This window comes from Callorhinchus milii, unplaced genomic scaffold (assembly GCF_018977255.1).
Source record: "Callorhinchus milii isolate IMCB2004 unplaced genomic scaffold, IMCB_Cmil_1.0 Scaffold1, whole genome shotgun sequence".
Taxonomy (NCBI): domain Eukaryota; kingdom Metazoa; phylum Chordata; class Chondrichthyes; order Chimaeriformes; family Callorhinchidae; genus Callorhinchus; species Callorhinchus milii.
In genome coordinates this window covers 88,197,943-88,214,707 of record NW_024704742.1, presented here as the reverse complement: position 1 = coordinate 88,214,707, position 16,765 = coordinate 88,197,943, and the positions used below count along the sequence as shown (strand labels likewise).

The 16,765-nt window shown below is 40.8% G+C and overlaps 1 protein-coding gene across 1 annotated transcript in view; it reads left to right on the top strand.

Moving 5' to 3' along the window:
* The window catches only part of glis3 (GLIS family zinc finger 3), a 281,629-nt gene extending 265,332 nt beyond the window's left edge, over positions 1-16,297 (top strand). The window contains exons 12-13 of the mRNA XM_042332976.1: positions 10,248-10,430; positions 16,068-16,297. Coding sequence (XP_042188910.1) covers positions 10,248-10,430; positions 16,068-16,204 — 320 coding nt within the window. The 3' untranslated portion in view covers positions 16,205-16,297. The remainder of the gene's footprint in view (positions 1-10,247; positions 10,431-16,067) is intronic.
* Positions 16,298-16,765: the final 468 nt, after the last annotated feature.

The window sequence follows — 16,765 nt, the reverse complement described above, 5'->3', positions numbered from 1 at the left end:
CTAATAATAAATGGTTTAAAATATTCACTTGAGCAGTAAAAGTAGTACGATGAGGAAATGGGAATAAAGATCTGCCAAGATCTAATAAAAGGCAGAAAAGTTATGGGCTTAAGCCCCATATTCAGCTCAGTCTGACACTGCAGTGTCAGAAGTGCCATCCTTCAGATAAGACATTAAACCATGGTCCTGTCAAGTGGGATCCATGACGTTATTCAAAAGGAGAAGGAAGTTTCTCCTTGTGTAATGATCAAGAAACAAATCGGTCATTAATGGCTGTTTGTGGTACATTGCTGTATGCAAACTCATTGTCACTTTTGCCTATAAATACACAGTTAACTACAATTAACAAGAAAATCCTGTAAAGCGCTTTGAGACATTTCAACAACATGGATTTCCAAAGATTGTTATCAGAATGGGACAATCTTGATGAGCCAAGTGTTCCCCTGTGCTGTGTTTGACAAGGATTGAACTTGAGTTGGAAAGTTAAGGTGACCTGGATTGACTGACTGACAGTCAGTCAGTGAGTTGGACAGACAGGCAGGCAGGCAGGCAGGCAGGCAGGCAGGCAGGCAGGCAGGCAGGCAGGCAGGCAGGCAGACAGACAGACAGACAGACAGACAGACAGACAGACAGACAGACAGACAGACAGACAGACAGACAGACAGACAGACAGACAGAGAGGATCCTTTATAACAATTTGGCTCAGTTCAGATGCCCTTCAGTCAGATGTCCCTGTCACTCAAACTAAAGTGGACACATGAACAGAAGAAATAATAATAATAATCCTTGCATTTGATATAACACCTCATCACATCATTGAGATATCTCAAAGCATCTCGCAGAATGTACTGTAAAGTGAATTGACTGTGTATTTTGTGGGTGAAAAACCTCAATACCTCAATTAAAGACCAAAAGAAATGGGGGTAAATGTTTTGAGGTGTGATGTGAGAATTACGAGGAAATAAGTATGACATAGATTAATAAAAGCCAGTGATAGCTCATTGTCTGGGCTGACAGAGGAGCAGAAAGATACAGGAGGGTGACCAGCACCCATGGAACTGCACCCCAGACAAAGAGAAGGAAGACAAATGATAATAATAATAATCCTTGCATTTGATATAGCAATTTATCACGTCGTTGAGACATCTCAAAGTGCTTCACAGAATATATTGTAAAGTGAATTGACTGTATATTTTGTGGGCGAAACATGGCAGACAATTGCGCACAGCAGTGTCCCACAAACAGTCGTGAATTGAGTGACCGAATTATTATATTTTTTGAAGGGATTATTAGAAAGCGATCCGCCAAGCGACTAACAACTGGGTTCCTACTTATTGCTAGGTAAAACAAGGTGTGTAGAGTAAGGAAACTTGCCTAAGGTGTCACTACGCCCGGGAATCGAACCTGGGTACTCTCGCTTGTGAGGTGACTGCTCTAACCAATACGAGAAAAAGGAGGAGAAGGACAGGAGCCAAGATTTGTAGCTCATTGCTCAAAATGGTTGGACCTTAGGATGTTGTAAAGCATTTCTATTCGTTAAAGATCGAGTTTTACCCCTAGCCATATCCAGGCAGGCAGCTATTTTAATCATTTAGAATTATCTCATCTGAATGCATTATAAAAGAGCAAAGCGATGCTGCTTCATCAGTTTTGGTTTGCTTCATAATATCAGGTGGCTGTGGGAAGCCAGAGAGGATCTGAGAGTCACCGTCCCCCGCAGTTCACTACCTGCAGTTCCAGCTTGTTTGGAGTGATTTAAAGAGCCGTAGCTATGGTCACTGAACACTCAGCTCAATCTGGTACCAAACAATAGTGACATTTATCTGTCTCAATGTGCAGTCTTAAACTTGTCAGTTCAGTTTAAATTGGCTGTATCAGGCGAGAACAGCTCCGTAGCCAACACGCCTTTTGAACAAAGAGGCAGTAAACAGTCTCCCTACTGAAGCCTGGATGTCTTGGAAGCTTGTGTGGATCTCCAAGTGTTAGTGATTAAACAGCAAGCAATCATGAAATCAGTCCAAGATTGACTGGTCTATGCACTCCATAAACTACTTGTGTTTTGCAGCTGTGTTTTCTTCAAAGAATAAAAGAAAGCTTTTAAACGTTCCTAATGTGATTCTATAGTTGGTAACTTATGGACTTTTATAGGCCTCGTCTCATTTCTATCTCCTTCCCCCCACCCCACATCATTAACCCCCACTTCAAGTACGGAGTGGCATTTGCGGACTGAATTAAATATCAGCCCCCAATTTTTAAATCAGTCTTTCTATTATCCTGGGAATCTGGCCATGGTTCTTTGCACTCGCCTCAACATTACTGGGGGGATAAAAAGCTATTGCAGTTAAAATAATTCTACATTTTGAAAGTTTCATTAAGTGGGGGAGAGAGGAGGCATTTATTTTGGTAACTAAGTAATCATACACAGATTAGGGCAGAGTTCGTATTCCATTCCAGTTACAGAGAACTTTACATTTGTAGGTATTATACCTATGTGGAACTTCCAATTTGGTCTGGATACTCTTAAGCATGGTGATGGGTTTCAGCATTGGCAGACACCTGGCTGACCAAAATTGATGCAAAAGTTGATTATTATTACTGCTGTTTCAGAATCAGATTAAAATCACACAAAACATTTTGTTCATACGCCTGCACATCAGCCTTGTGGGACCAAAGTAATTTCTTGTGAAATATACCTGTATATCGTTGGAATATTTCACATTCACCAAATGCTCCCTTGCCTCCTTCAAGGCATGTCTCAAGATCCTACTCTTCAACTGCGCTTTTGGCCACTGTCTACCCCTACCATCCCTGATCTCCACAGTGCCTTACCCCAACACCCTGCTTGGGTCCAAATCCTGACTGTCCAGCGCTTTGGGATGTCCTCCCGTCGTGAAAGGCGCTATACAAATGTAATTTGGTTGTTGTATTTTGTTGTTGTTATGTGGCCATGTTACCAATAATAAAGAAGATAAATAGCATTTGAGAAGATTGATAGCCAAGACTTAGAAGATGAATTTTAAACTAGATAAGATATTGCAAGGCATATTGGAACAGGAGTTAGTAAATATACACAATGAAGTGTCCATTAATATTAACAATGATGAGAGGGGAAAGAATTTGTGTGTGGTTATTCGTCACAAACCTCACTTCCCACCTTTAAAGCCCATCTTAAGATCTATATTTTCGACTACTTTTGGTCATCTTTCGCCACTCCAAACTCCTCACTTCCCCACAAACCCCGAAATGATAAATTGTAATCATTCACTACTGAGCTTTTTCCAGTCAATGAGAAATTGCAATTGAAAATATTGATCAAATAATAGGATACATCTCTGTAGTAGTCATCTATACGTGGAAAGATTTTACTCTAACCTTGCAATGGATGACCAGTGAAGCATGGTTAAACTCCAGCAGTACCCTGATGAACAAACACTCTGGAGTCCTCAACCCTTGACTCTTATCAGCCTGTGCCTAAAATCTCCAGGATTAGGTGAACAGAGTGCATACCTCCAGGGAAAGTGTTTGCACTCCATACCAGGAAAACAGAAACAATACATCTCTGGAACTCTCAATAGATTGGTTTAGAGATTCTTAAGATTGGTGATGGGCTTCCACTTGGCTCTGGAACTCCATCCCCCAGTGCCTTCGCTTTGCTTCCTCCCTTTACTCCTTCAAGGCCGGTCTCAAGACCTTTCTCTTCAACCATGCCTTCAGCTCCCCTCTCGACTTTCTATCCCCTCCTCGCTCCCTCCCTTCCCTCCCCTCACCATTTCCCCCCTGCTCGGGTCCCGACCCAACTGTCCAGCGCCTTGGGACGTCCTCCCGACGTGAAAGGCGCTCTATAAATGCAATCATGTTGTTGTTGTGTGTCAGATTCTCAACTGACCAAAGAAAAATTGAAGAGGAAGAATGCGAAAGATAATATATTTGGAGCTTTGGGAAACAAGAGAGGGAAGTTGAGTATTAGAGAATACAGATTGCAATATTTTCTTCGCTGGCCTCCTTGGCTCTATCCTTCTCAAATTTCCACTCATCCAGAACTCCACAACCCAAGTCCAATCCTGCATTAGATCCCAACTCCCAAAGCCCAGTTATTGCCAAGCTCCACTTGACTCCCTGCTCTTCAGCAGGTCAATTTCAAGATCCTCGTACTTATTTTCAAATTGCTTCAAGGCTTTGCTCCATCCAGTCTGTGCAATCTTTCCCAACGCCACTTCCCAGCCACACTCCTCTCTATTTTAACTGTTTTACTGTTCATCTTGATTCCCTTGGTTCTACTATCAAAGATTGGGATTTCAACCACCAACCACCACTCTCCTGACTTCTAGAACTCGCTTCCAAACCATTTGACCTTGCTACCTTTTTCCCAACCTTTAAAGAATCTCCCAAAGGACCTCTCCCTCTCGTCACATTTACGATCCCTTCAAAACATTCCCCACCTCTTGCTCAGGGTCCACTCTCCCGTCGTTAAACACTTTGCCAAATTCTTAGCGGTGCCACATAAATACAAGTTGTTACCTGTAATTGCCACTTGAGTATTCCAAATAAGCCTCCAAATCACTTTAAAAAGAGATAATTGTTTCATTTTGTTTATTTGGTTCGGCAATTGGAACTCCCATCATGGTCCTTTGTCACTAAATAAAACCCCAGCCACACTCGTTTTTTTCCCCCTATTTTTCTACAGGTTACAGATGTTTTCCTCAGATTTTAATTCTGTGATTACAAGTCAATAAAGAGCATTAACTTTCTATAAGCAAAACCAGCTTGAAATCCAAAACTGGCTCGCCGTGTTTTCCAAGATCCGCCTTGTTCGTTGTCTCCAAGTTGGGGGTTGGAAACTTTTGGAATCATTCCCTGACAAGTAATTTCCAGCTTTATCTGCAACTTTATCTTTCCTAATTTTCCACAGGGAAAATGTGTTTCCATGTTTGTTTTTATTCAGTTATTTTTGATTAAGGGCACATATTGAGCACAGCTTACTCACTGACAATCCAGCTCTTCACTTCATTTGCTAACCCCCTCTCACCCCACCTCACATGCAGCTGAGAAATCAGAAATGAGTGACAGGTCAACAGCTCGGAATTGCTCAGCGATGATCTCTGTGTGTTCTCAATAAGAGTTTCCCCTTTAACATCTTGGGAATAAATACATTCAAGATATGATTTTTATTTCTCTGGAAATGATTATATCAGCAAGTACAATTGACGTAAATAAAGCATTTAACTTTAAACATCAGCAGCTACAAATAGTAGATTTGAGCAGTCGGTAAAATGTATGCAGTATGGGTTCTTTCATATGTTGCTTATTAACAATAACAACTTAAATGTGACTTGTTTCTGATAAAGAATCCCATTATAAATAAGTAACCCAAAGTTATTGCTGTTATATAGCATTTGACATATGGGAAACCCTCTCCACATTATTAACATTCCTGTAGTTTGAAGAATTGAATATGAGCTAAATGTTACCTCAAATAAGAGGCATTATCTTTCAATGCAGATTCAAGTATCTGTTTCTGGAGTAGGGAACTGCAGATTCATCCTCTTTGAAAAATTAAATGATAGAATTTCTTTTTAGTCAGCCGGGTGTCTTGACAAATGCAGAAACTCATCACCTTGTTTAAGAGTATCCAAACCAGATTGAGTCCCACACATGTATGCCACCTTCACATGAAAATGTACCTGTGTCTGGAATGGAATGCTCACTTCCCTCCCTGGATGGATGCATACTACTTGCAGAATCCCAGGCTTGGGGACCCCAGTGTCATTGGAGTAACTGCTTGAGCTTAACCAGCTAGATTTACTCTATTTACGGAATATCTCAGAAGGTGCTAAAATTTAGCATATTATTCAATTTCACTTTTAATATTGAGATTGGTTTTCCGAGGCTCTACAAAGAACTTGCCTGTAGGTCTGATAAAAAATGGCTACAAAACTAATATTTGATCTAAAAATTTGTCAAATTCTGGTTGCACTGAAATCCTAAGAGAGTAATAATAATATAATAATAATATTCCTTGCATTTGTTACTCATTTGATTCCGCCTGGGAAAACCAATCTCAAAGTTAAGAGTGTATGAATAACATGCTAAATGTTAACACACTCCGAAACACTCCGCAAACAGAGTAAATCTAGACCTGGGTGAAATTTCTCCCTCTTGTTCATGGGTGTCTGTACACATAACACCAACAGGAATTTCAGCCCTATGATGACCCATCACCATCATCCTCTCTCTTCCTCTGTTAGTCCATGAAGTCCTATAGTTCAATAGTTTGAGGACTTGCCTCGTAAGCGAGAGACCTATGTTCGATTCTCAGCAGGGCGAAATGTTGGGCAACTTTCCTTCCTCCACACGCCTCTGCTTACTGCTAGTGGTAAGTAAACCCGGTTGTTAGTCGATTGGCGGATCAGTTTTCTGGGGGGAATCATTTCTTCCAAAAAAAATAAATAAATTGGTTACTCAATCCATGACTGTTTGTTTGTGAGACAATTGGCTGCCGCGCTTCGCTCACAAAATAGACAGTCAATTAACTTTACAGTATATTCTGTGAAGCACCTTGAGATGGTTCAAAGATGTGATAAGGCGTTATATCGAATGCAAGTACTATTATTATTATCATATCGTTGAGACATCTCAAAGAGCTTCACAGAATATAAGAACATAAGAAATATGAGCAGGAGTAGGCCATTCGGCCCCTCGAGCCTGCCATGCCATTTAATGAGATCATGGCTGATCTTCTAACCTAATTCCATTTACCCGCCCTATCCCCATATCCCTTAATCCCTTCAGTTTTTAAAAAAAACTATCGATCTCAGTCTTGAATATGTATGGCTATTGAATAGCCATTGAATTGAATATTCAATTGAATTGAATATATTGTAAAGTGGATTGCCTGTATATTTTTTTGGCGAAATGTGGAAGCAAATTGGACACAGCAGTATCCCACAAACAGTTGTGGATTGAATGACCACATTTTATTTTGGAGGGAACATCTAGATCCAGGTGGAATTTCTATCCCCTTTGTTTGTGATAGCAACTTGCACTTATACAATGTTTTTTATGTAGGATATAGGCCTCAAAAGTGCTTTACAGATGATGCAGATCGTTGAGCAAGGTGGTAAGTGGTAAGGATGGCAGGAGGCTTAAGGATGTATTGACCGAAGGCTCAGTCAAAGAGAATGATTTTGAAGGCACAAAACGAGGCACAGAGTGAAAGGAATTTGGTAGAGAGTAGTAATCCTTGCATTTGACACAGAGCATGGCAAGAGGACATTCCACAGGCTTCACAGGATATGTTGTGGAGTGACTGTGGGCCAACATTGTCCACGGACAGCAATGTCCGCAAACAGCCATGGAGTGAGTGACCAATTTTATTTGGGGGATTGTTGGCCAAACACCAGGAGAAATTTGCTTCTCTTTTTGAATAGTGCCATGGGATTTTTAACATCGCCCACAAAGTACTCAATCACTACACTTTACAGTATATGCTGTGAAGCGCTTTAGGAGATCCTCCTGATGTGAAAGCCGCTGTACCAAGCGTAAGGATTATTATTTGTCGAGATGGTTTAGCAAGATAAACGTGCACGGATGTGGCGAGAGGCTACCAGTGTATCTGCTGAGTGTATCTCATTCTCTCGGGCCGTCACGGTTTTCAGGCCATGTTTACAAAGCCTTGTCCAGTGTGCAAAACATTGCAAGGAGCCCAGCAGAAATCAGGGTCAAACCATGCGATCAGCTGCTGAGAGCACCTCAAGGAGGTGTGAGGAGCAGCACGGTGATTGGAATTGCCACAGTATAAACCCAGCGGATGCAAATTGATCCCGACTTCGCCCAGAAATAGCCCCTTACACGTTTCGGTGTTGTCCAGTTTACTGCTTAAGAACTTTTAAAGGGATCATTTTCGTAATGTTATCAAGGAGTTCCCTTCTCAACAACAACAACAAGATTGATTTATAGAGCGCCTTTCATGTCGGGAGGACATCCCAAGGCGCTGGACAGTTGGGTCGGGACCCGAGCAGGGGGGAAATGGTGAGGGGAGGGAAGGGAGGGAGCGAGGAGGGGGTAGAGAGTCGAGAGGGGAGCTGAAGGCACGGTTGTTCTCCTCCAACAGTAAGCAATTAAAAGCACCACAGATATATATATATATAGATATAAAACACAGCACAAACAACCGCAGTTGTATAAATGTAAATAAAAGCTGTTGATGCAATGCTAAATAGCCTAAAACTGAGTGAGCTTTTCTGCAATGTGGCTGATGTTATGCACCTCCGCTTTCCATCCTGCGTCACCAATTAATCCGTAAGGGGACAAAATGGCAAAAAAAAATGTACTTTGCGCTTTGCTAAAGCCCCGGACTGCAGTGGAACCAAATAATAAAAGCAGAACAAAAGCAGCTTTTACAACAGAAGAATAGGGACAGAGAGGCATTTCATCTGTTCGAGACAAAATGGAAATAGCTATTGTAAAAATAATTGAAGCGCTCTGCATTCTTTCTCTCGCACTGGACACAAAGTGGAACAAGGTAACCCTTTTTCCACATTATTAGGTTTCTTGTTACCAGGCTACAATTGGCTGCGGCAGATAATATTACCAGATTCACTGAATTGTGAATAGGAAGTTGTAGAAGGGTGCAAACATGCAGAATGAGTGCAGGGCAGTGTGAAAGATGTGTTCAGTATGCGTTGCGATAGGCTTTGCCAGCTGGCTTGACTTCGATGGAAGCGGTTTTCTCTTGTAACAGTACTCAGCTGTAACCTTTCACAAAGCTGTCCACCTCCAGCAAGTGTAGCATTTATTTGACTGTAATTTTGTGCTGCACATTGAGAACAGCTGCCTTTGGGTAATGTGCAAAGATGTCTTGGCTCAAGACATTGTCAGCTCTTTTTTTTCCATTCAAACATTTATATAAACAGCGAATGCAGGAAGCATTGTCAATATGTTGACTTTTAACTACTCCTTGTACTGCGGTAAAATAAATGGACTTCAAAAATTCTTCTGTGTTGTGTGTTTTATCATGGCATCAAGTGAGACTGGAAAACTAATGTAGTCCAACGTTGGATCGGTTTAGACCACATTTTGTTTGAATAAGCCCTCCAATAATAGTTTCATGACTTCCCCATGTGAAGAGTTAATAAATGCAAGTTGTTGTTGATTGCAGTTGAGAAGTCTGATATTCTTAAACATTTGGCTCTAAAATTTATGATTGCTCCAAATTGTGGATAATTCTTAAATTCAGTCTTAATTGGACTGAGTTTAAGAATTTTCCACAAATTCTGAGCAATCTTCAATTTGAAGGTTGAAATAGTCTTACAGACTAAAACTAAGTGGAATTTGGGGCCTCAGATGCCTTTTTTAAAAAAACTAATAAAATACATATGCACAGAGGAACAAACGTCATTTTATACATGATGAAGAACACTTTCTAAGCTCAGCTGATGGCTGATCAGCTATGGAGTGCTGTCATGTAATGGTTAGTGCACTCTTTCGCCTCGCATACTAAAAGACCCGGATTCGATTCCCAGGCGGGGCAAAACCTTAGGCAAGCTTCCTCACTCCACCACCTCTGTTTACCTAGCAGTAAGGAGGAATTTGGTTATCAGTCGATTGGCGGATCATTTTCTGGGGGTAATAATCCCTACAAAAAAAATGTTTTTAAATGTGGTCACTCAATCCACGAGTGTTTGTGGGACACTGCTGTGTGCAATTGGCTACCGCATTCCACCCACAAAATGCACAGTCATTTATTCACTTTACAATATATTCTGCGAAGCACTTTCAGATGTCTCAACAACGTGATAAGGCGCTATATCAAATGCAAGGATTATTAGTACTGTTAATATTGCAGACTAGATTGCAGGAAAAAGACTTGGTAATTTGGCTCAGTTAGACCACATTTTACTTGAATGTATCTAACAAGTCTGAAATGCCACCTAGTCTTAGTGCATAAATGTACCGTTTGGTAAATTCTTAATTTCGCCTTAAATTTGGACCCAAACTTTTAACTGCAAGGATTCTATTTTTTTGTCATCCGTTTTTAATGGTAGTGACACTGAATCCCTTGGGATCACCTTGTGATCCAAGGAGCAACGCAGCATTCAATCCTTGTGGTTTGGTTTGCTGGCTGGTTCATTCAAATATTGGCACTTATTGCCAGAATAGACCTCACTAATAAAAGAGTACAATCGACATTTAAGATAGTATTAACATTTTACCATCTAACTACTGTATTTTTTGACTTCCCTTGGCAGGTTATTATGGCCAGTTGCAGACTTTCTACCCGCCCCACTACAGTGAGTCGTCTCGAAGTATGCGCCAAGCTAGCCCTCGTAATATGATGCCTCCGTTTGAGGACTGTTTATGTCCCACAACTGTGGGACAAGCTGGATTCGATGCTTTCCACAGGGCATTGTCTGCTCATCCCAGTTTTCCAGGTAAAGATCTGCTGCTGTGTTCATTCTTACTCAAACGCAAGTGAGATGCTCTCGCTCTTTCCCTGCCTGCCTGCCTGCCTTCTTGATCGGGGGATGAGGAGAGGGAAAGAGTCTGAGGAGGGGAGGGCAAATCATCAAAGTATATTTCAACAGTTGCAAAAAAATAGGCTGTTATGTCAATGGTACTCAGTAGTTTTAGCTTAACAAAAAGCAGACAGAAAAGCCAATCTGGCAAACCCATTAGCGGGAGAACACAAGGTGGTTAGGAGTGTGCTACAAGACTGTAACATAAGCAAGTGGTGATTCTCAGCACATCATAAAATGGTAATATATAAACTCAAGCTGTTCAACAGTCTTTAGCCTTTTAATGATTTTCATTGGTGCAAATTAATAAAGGTTATTGAGGTCTATAACACACTTCTGGCTTCTTTCATTTAACTTTTTCTTAATTTGAAAAAAAGTTTCCCATTTTATCTTTTTGTTGCCGGTCTTTCCTATGTCTGCACATCTTTAAACTTTAAATAATAATAATCCTTACAGAGCGCTTTCCACATCGGAGAGACGGCCCAAAGTGCTTTACAGGATATACTGTAAAGTGTAGTGACTGTGTATTTTGTAAGAGAACACAGCTGCTAATTTGCATACAGCAATCTCCCACAAACAGCTATGGAGTGGAGTTAACAATTTTATTTGGGGGAATTGTTGACAATGGGAGAAACTCCTTTCTCTTATCGAGTAGTGCCATGGCATCTTTAACATCCATCTGAACAGATAGATGGGATCTCAGTTTAGCACCTAATGCAAAGGATAGTACTTCTGATACTGCAGTGCACCACCCGCACCCCCCTGCAAAAAAATTGCAGGCAACAGACTGAATGTGTTTTACAGCGTCCACTCTTTCATGTTCAGTACCAATACTTCATCTGAAACCACCAAACCATTTAAAAAATTTAATCTATTCTGTGCAAATTGCAGCATTGTCATGGCTTCCCTGGGAGTTTGAGTTGAATTTGATGAATATATAATTAAATCAGCTACGGTAAAAAGATTTGCCAACTGGATATTTTGTGCATGAATTTTAAAGAAAATCTTGATCCAAAACATAATGCTGATTCAAGCAGAATATTTATTGGCAAATAGTTACATATTTATCAGGATTCAACCGTAGCATGACAGGATTTGAGACTTGGTGCTGATCATAAGCCAGCAGTACTTTATAGCATTTAGTTATCATCAAATAACTAGCATCAGATACACATTTTGTTTAATTAACAAAAGAGCAGGGGAAAAGGTAACTTCATTTCGTAGAAAAAGGTACCACTTTGAATTTAGTTTCAAACAAAACCCTGCCACGTAGAGTAACTTTCTTTCAATTAAACAAATATTAAATACACCAAATTTAAGATCAAGTAAGCATGTAGTACGTAAGGCTGTAACACACTCCTAGCTTCTTCCACTTTTTAAAAAAAAATCTATAATAATCCTTGCAGTTTGATACAGCACCTTAATACATCGACAAGACGTCTCAAAGCACTTCACAGGATATACTGTAAAGTGCATTCAATGTGTATTAGTAGGCGAACATGGCAGCCAATTTGCACACAGCAATGTCGCAGAAACAGCCATGAAGTGAGTGACTAATTTTATCTGAGGGATTGTTGGCCAGAACACCGGGAGAAACTTCCCTCTCATTCCAAATAGTGCCATGAAATCTTTAACGTCCACCTGAACAAGAAGAGAGGACCTTAATTTAACATCCCATTTGAAGGACACCACCTCCGACAATGCAGTGTTCCGCCAACATTGCAGTGAAGGGTCAGGTTAGACTGAGTTTAAAGTCCTGAAATAGGGCTGCTCCATTTTTCCCCTTTTCTCCAGACTACGTTGTCTCAGGTCTGTATTCACAGGAGATTGCTTCCCTATGTGCTCACTTGCTACCTTGACCAATTGATTACTCCTCCGCACATGAAACTAGACAGTTAGTTCCCTTTAAGACCGATCTCTTGGATATTCTCCCTACACCACATCAGTGCACTGTTGTACACATGTTGGTTACTGGTACTGTGAAGGGTATGGGTTCTTGCCTGTAACATTATTGACAGGACATCAGAAGAAGGTGCTAGGTACAGGCCAGGAAGTTACCCCATATTATAATAATCCTTGCGTTTGATTTAGTTGAAACGTCTCAAAGCACATCACAGAGTTTTCTGTAACTTGTAGTGTCTACGTACTCCTAGATGAACGCGACAGCCAATTTTCGCGCGGCAATGCCCCACAAACAGCCGTGAAGTGAATGGTTAATTTTATGAGGAGGATTGTTGACCAGCACACAGGGAGAAGCCCCACATAAGGCAGCGCACCTGTTGGCAACTCAGTGTGGCACTTGCTCCCCCAAAGTCTCTAGGCTCAGGCATGCCATGCAATGATGCCACAGGCACCTTAAAACTCGAGAGAAAAAAAGCCAAAGATGAAATTTCCTCGGTTGTCATGACAAGGAGAACCCTCTGCTTTTAATGATAGGAACCATACGGCACAACTCAGCAGTGGAAAATTGTATATATTATATAAAATGACATGTCTGGAAGTGTTTTAAACTGTAACAGAATGTTAGAGTTCTGACCGTTTGCACAACCTCCCGTGGCAAAATTCTCATACACTCTCATATTATCATATCCTTTCAATTGTGTTACAGCCGCAAAACACATGCCCAGCCAATCGTACTTGATTCAATGTGTATGGCATCTTTTTGTAACAACTTGTTACCTTGCCAAAGGTGACTGACAATGCAATTGGTACGAATCAGGCTTGTTCACGCTTGGAGACAACTGTGGATTGAAACGTCATTGTTCATGGCGTTCAGCCTGGGAATGCTGATATCACACAGTGTGGTGTCAGAGGGCAGAAGCATTCTGCATTCCCCACTTGAGTCATGGGCAGCCACTGAGCAAACACCAAGCTTTTGGCCATTGGAACGAAGGTTATCTCCAAGTCACTCCTGTGCTGCTCTCGATCACTCCTAGTGGGTGATTTCAGCATTCCGAGGCTCTGCCCTGTGCGAGGGAAGCTATATAAATGCAAGTTGTGGTTGTTCTTGATTGTAATGTTGCATTGGTGGAGTCCACTGCTTTGGGGACGGATATTATGGGAAAACTTAAAGAGGGAGAAGGGAAAGTAAATGAAATAAATGACAAACAAAAAAGTGCTATTTAATAAGAGTGAATGACAAGGGAATTGGGAACATTGCTTTTTTTTATTTCTCCTTATTCTAAGCACAAGGCAAATTCAAAAAAGGAAATGTAAAAGATTTGTCCCTTTTTGTTTTCAAAACCCTTCGAAATACTTAACCATTCAACCATAACTTTGGTCACCTCCCGCGACACCCGTCCCTAAACCTTCTCACCCTCTACATGAAATTCCTTAAGACGGTCTTCATTTTTTTTTTGCTCCTTTTAACCACACCATGGATCAGTCCAGAACCAAAGAGATCAGTAAATTATCAGCTTTTGAGTTTGCTTGCAGGAGCAGCACAAGGTACTTCATTGTCCTTCCTGCCCTTTCCCCCTATATAGGCGCTATATCAAATGTAAGGATTATAATTGTTATTATTATATAGCATATACAGTATATTCTGTGTAGCGCTTTGAGACGTCTTGAAGATATGATAAGGCACTATATAAAATGCAAAGATTATTATTATATGAGGAGCCAGTCTCTGAATACATGGCCCTGGCTAGGAAAGTACCCATACTGTGCGGGCGGCATTCAAACCACATCTTGCACAAAAAGTTGAAACAATCAATAACTTAGAATCTCAGAGCTCTTCAGAGAGACGGGGTCGGAGGCCAAACAAGAGAGAAGGGGAAGGTGATGGTAGCCACAATCAAAGAGGTTAGATAGGATTTAAAGATAGATAGAGGGGAGAGAGGACAGAGCAATGGAGGGAGGGTTGGGAGTGTGTTGGACGTGTATGCCTAGCTGGAGATAAGGGTAGTGCGAAGACTTTTCGAAAGTAAGTTTAAAACTTTTTTAAGGCAAATTATAAAAGGAAGTGTAAAAAGATGAACGAGAACATGCAGTAATTCGGAATATTTACTAACCAATATGGACTGTATGCCCTGACTCCTAGGAGAAACGAAGCATACATTATACACCTTGCTACAGGGTCCCAGTAAACAGAATAAATGTCTGTTTAAAAAAAAAGAAAAAATCATTATTTTATATAATCCTTTTGAGGTGGGTTACAAAAAAAGCTCAGTATTTTATAAGGCGCTGTGGGAACACTATAACAATATCCTGGAGGATTTTTGTATTTTGAGCAGCAAACGTGCAGGAAATCATTTGATGGTTCAAGTTTTTACAAGCAGGCACAATCTGCTACCAGACAATTTCATATATAAACCATCTGAATATGCAAATAGATGGCAGCAGAGGTCAGGCCTGAAATTCCACCCCGTTTCAGCCTGGGGAACCATTGTGCCTTAAGATGGCGCAGAACTATGGAAGATCCCAAAATTCAGTGTGAATTTGTAAATCAGATTTTCCGCAGTTCTTAACAATAAACCACCTTCCAAATTAAGCCTGAATTTGTGATTTTTTTCCACAATTCTGCTCCATCATAAATTTTAACATCAAATCTTACATTTTAAAACAAAATGATCTCTCAAGCTGAAGCGAGGTGGAATTCCATGCCTTATATGTTTTGTGAGACTTCATTCCACTGGTCATTGTGTGTCTGCCTGCCCAAGAGGTTGATTCTTTTTCAATGTTTGACAATGATCATTAGAGTAGGGGGATGGTTAGTGCTGAGATCAGAAAGCTTCACCACTTTGGAGACACTGTGTCAGTATTGAAGCAAGCCCACATAAGACACTAACAATTAATTATAGCTCGGCCCTAACTTCAGATGAACACCCTTGGTTCAGAGCCCAGATCCTTTTCAGGGTTCCCACTCTGTAATATTCATCACAGGAATTATTTACCATGTGCAAAGATATCTGTCCTTCGGATGAAATGTTAAACCGAATTCCCATCTGTTTGTTCAAGTGGATGCTAAGACGTCCCTTGGCACTTCTCAAAAAGAGAAGGGAGTTTCTCCCAGTGCGCTGGCCAACAATCCCCCAATAAATTGGTCATTCATTTTATGGTTATTTGTGGGACACTGCTGTGTACAGCTTGGCTGCCGCTTTCGCCCACAAAACACACAGTCGCAACTCTCTGTAGCATATCCTGTGAAGCATTTTGGGGCATGAAAGGCGAAATATTAAGAAACAAAAGAGAGTTTCTCCCGGTGTGCTGGCGAATAATCCCCCAGATGAAAAAATTGGTCATTCACTTCAGAGCTGCGTGTGGGATATTGCAGTGTGCAAATTGGCTGCCACACTTGCTTACAAAATGCACAGTCACTGCACTTTACAGTAACGTGCCTTGAGATGTCATCTGGACATGAAAACCGCCATACCAAGTCCAAGCATCTTTGAAAAATGTACTTTGTATTTTGGACACTTTGATGTTTTGAAGTGATTGTTTGATGTAGTAGCACGACTACCAGTGAAAAACATCTGGAGTATGCAGCAAGTCTCTCCTTGTGTTATGTTCATGTTCTAAAATTATCCTTTTTCTACAAAAAACAATTTGCAGCTTATGACTTTCAATCAACTACCCCTGGGATTTTTGGCGACTCGGTGCGGAATTGTCCTGAAGACAGTGGTTTCCTCCAGATTAACGCAGTTGATCGTTGCCCTAGTCAGATGTCTTCCATTTACACAGAGGGTTGAGATTTGAGAAAGGAACTACGAGGGATTACAACCCGCGTTGCTCTTCTTCTGTTTATTTTGAAACTTTTTTTACAAAAGAGAACTTTTTGATACTGACTGAGGTTTCTATGGTCTTTAATGTCCATTCTACCTCTCTCACGATTGAGAGTTGGAGCTAATGTTCACTCACAGTCTGTTTCTCTTTGCACATAAGCCAACACCTAAGAGAGGAGAATGGTAACAGTTTGGAGACTCGTTACATACAAGAAACAAAAAAAGGAATAAAAAACACTAATGCTGATGTGAACACAGAAGGCGATAAGCCAGAGGAACCCATGGCCCCAGAACAGAACTCTGGAATTTGCAAACAAAAGGGAATTTGTGGATCTACGTGAAGAATCATATTTTTGCTTTACAGAAATCCTTGCTTCTTTTCTCATTAACTCATCTGCTGATGTTTCGTTGCTCAAAGGGCTAAACATTTGTTTAACAACCTGACAATTCATAACCACCACGGTTTGTCTTGCAGAATGGTGCTATAGTGCTCCCAAAAGCTGAGGTCAATTGCATGTGGTATACTCT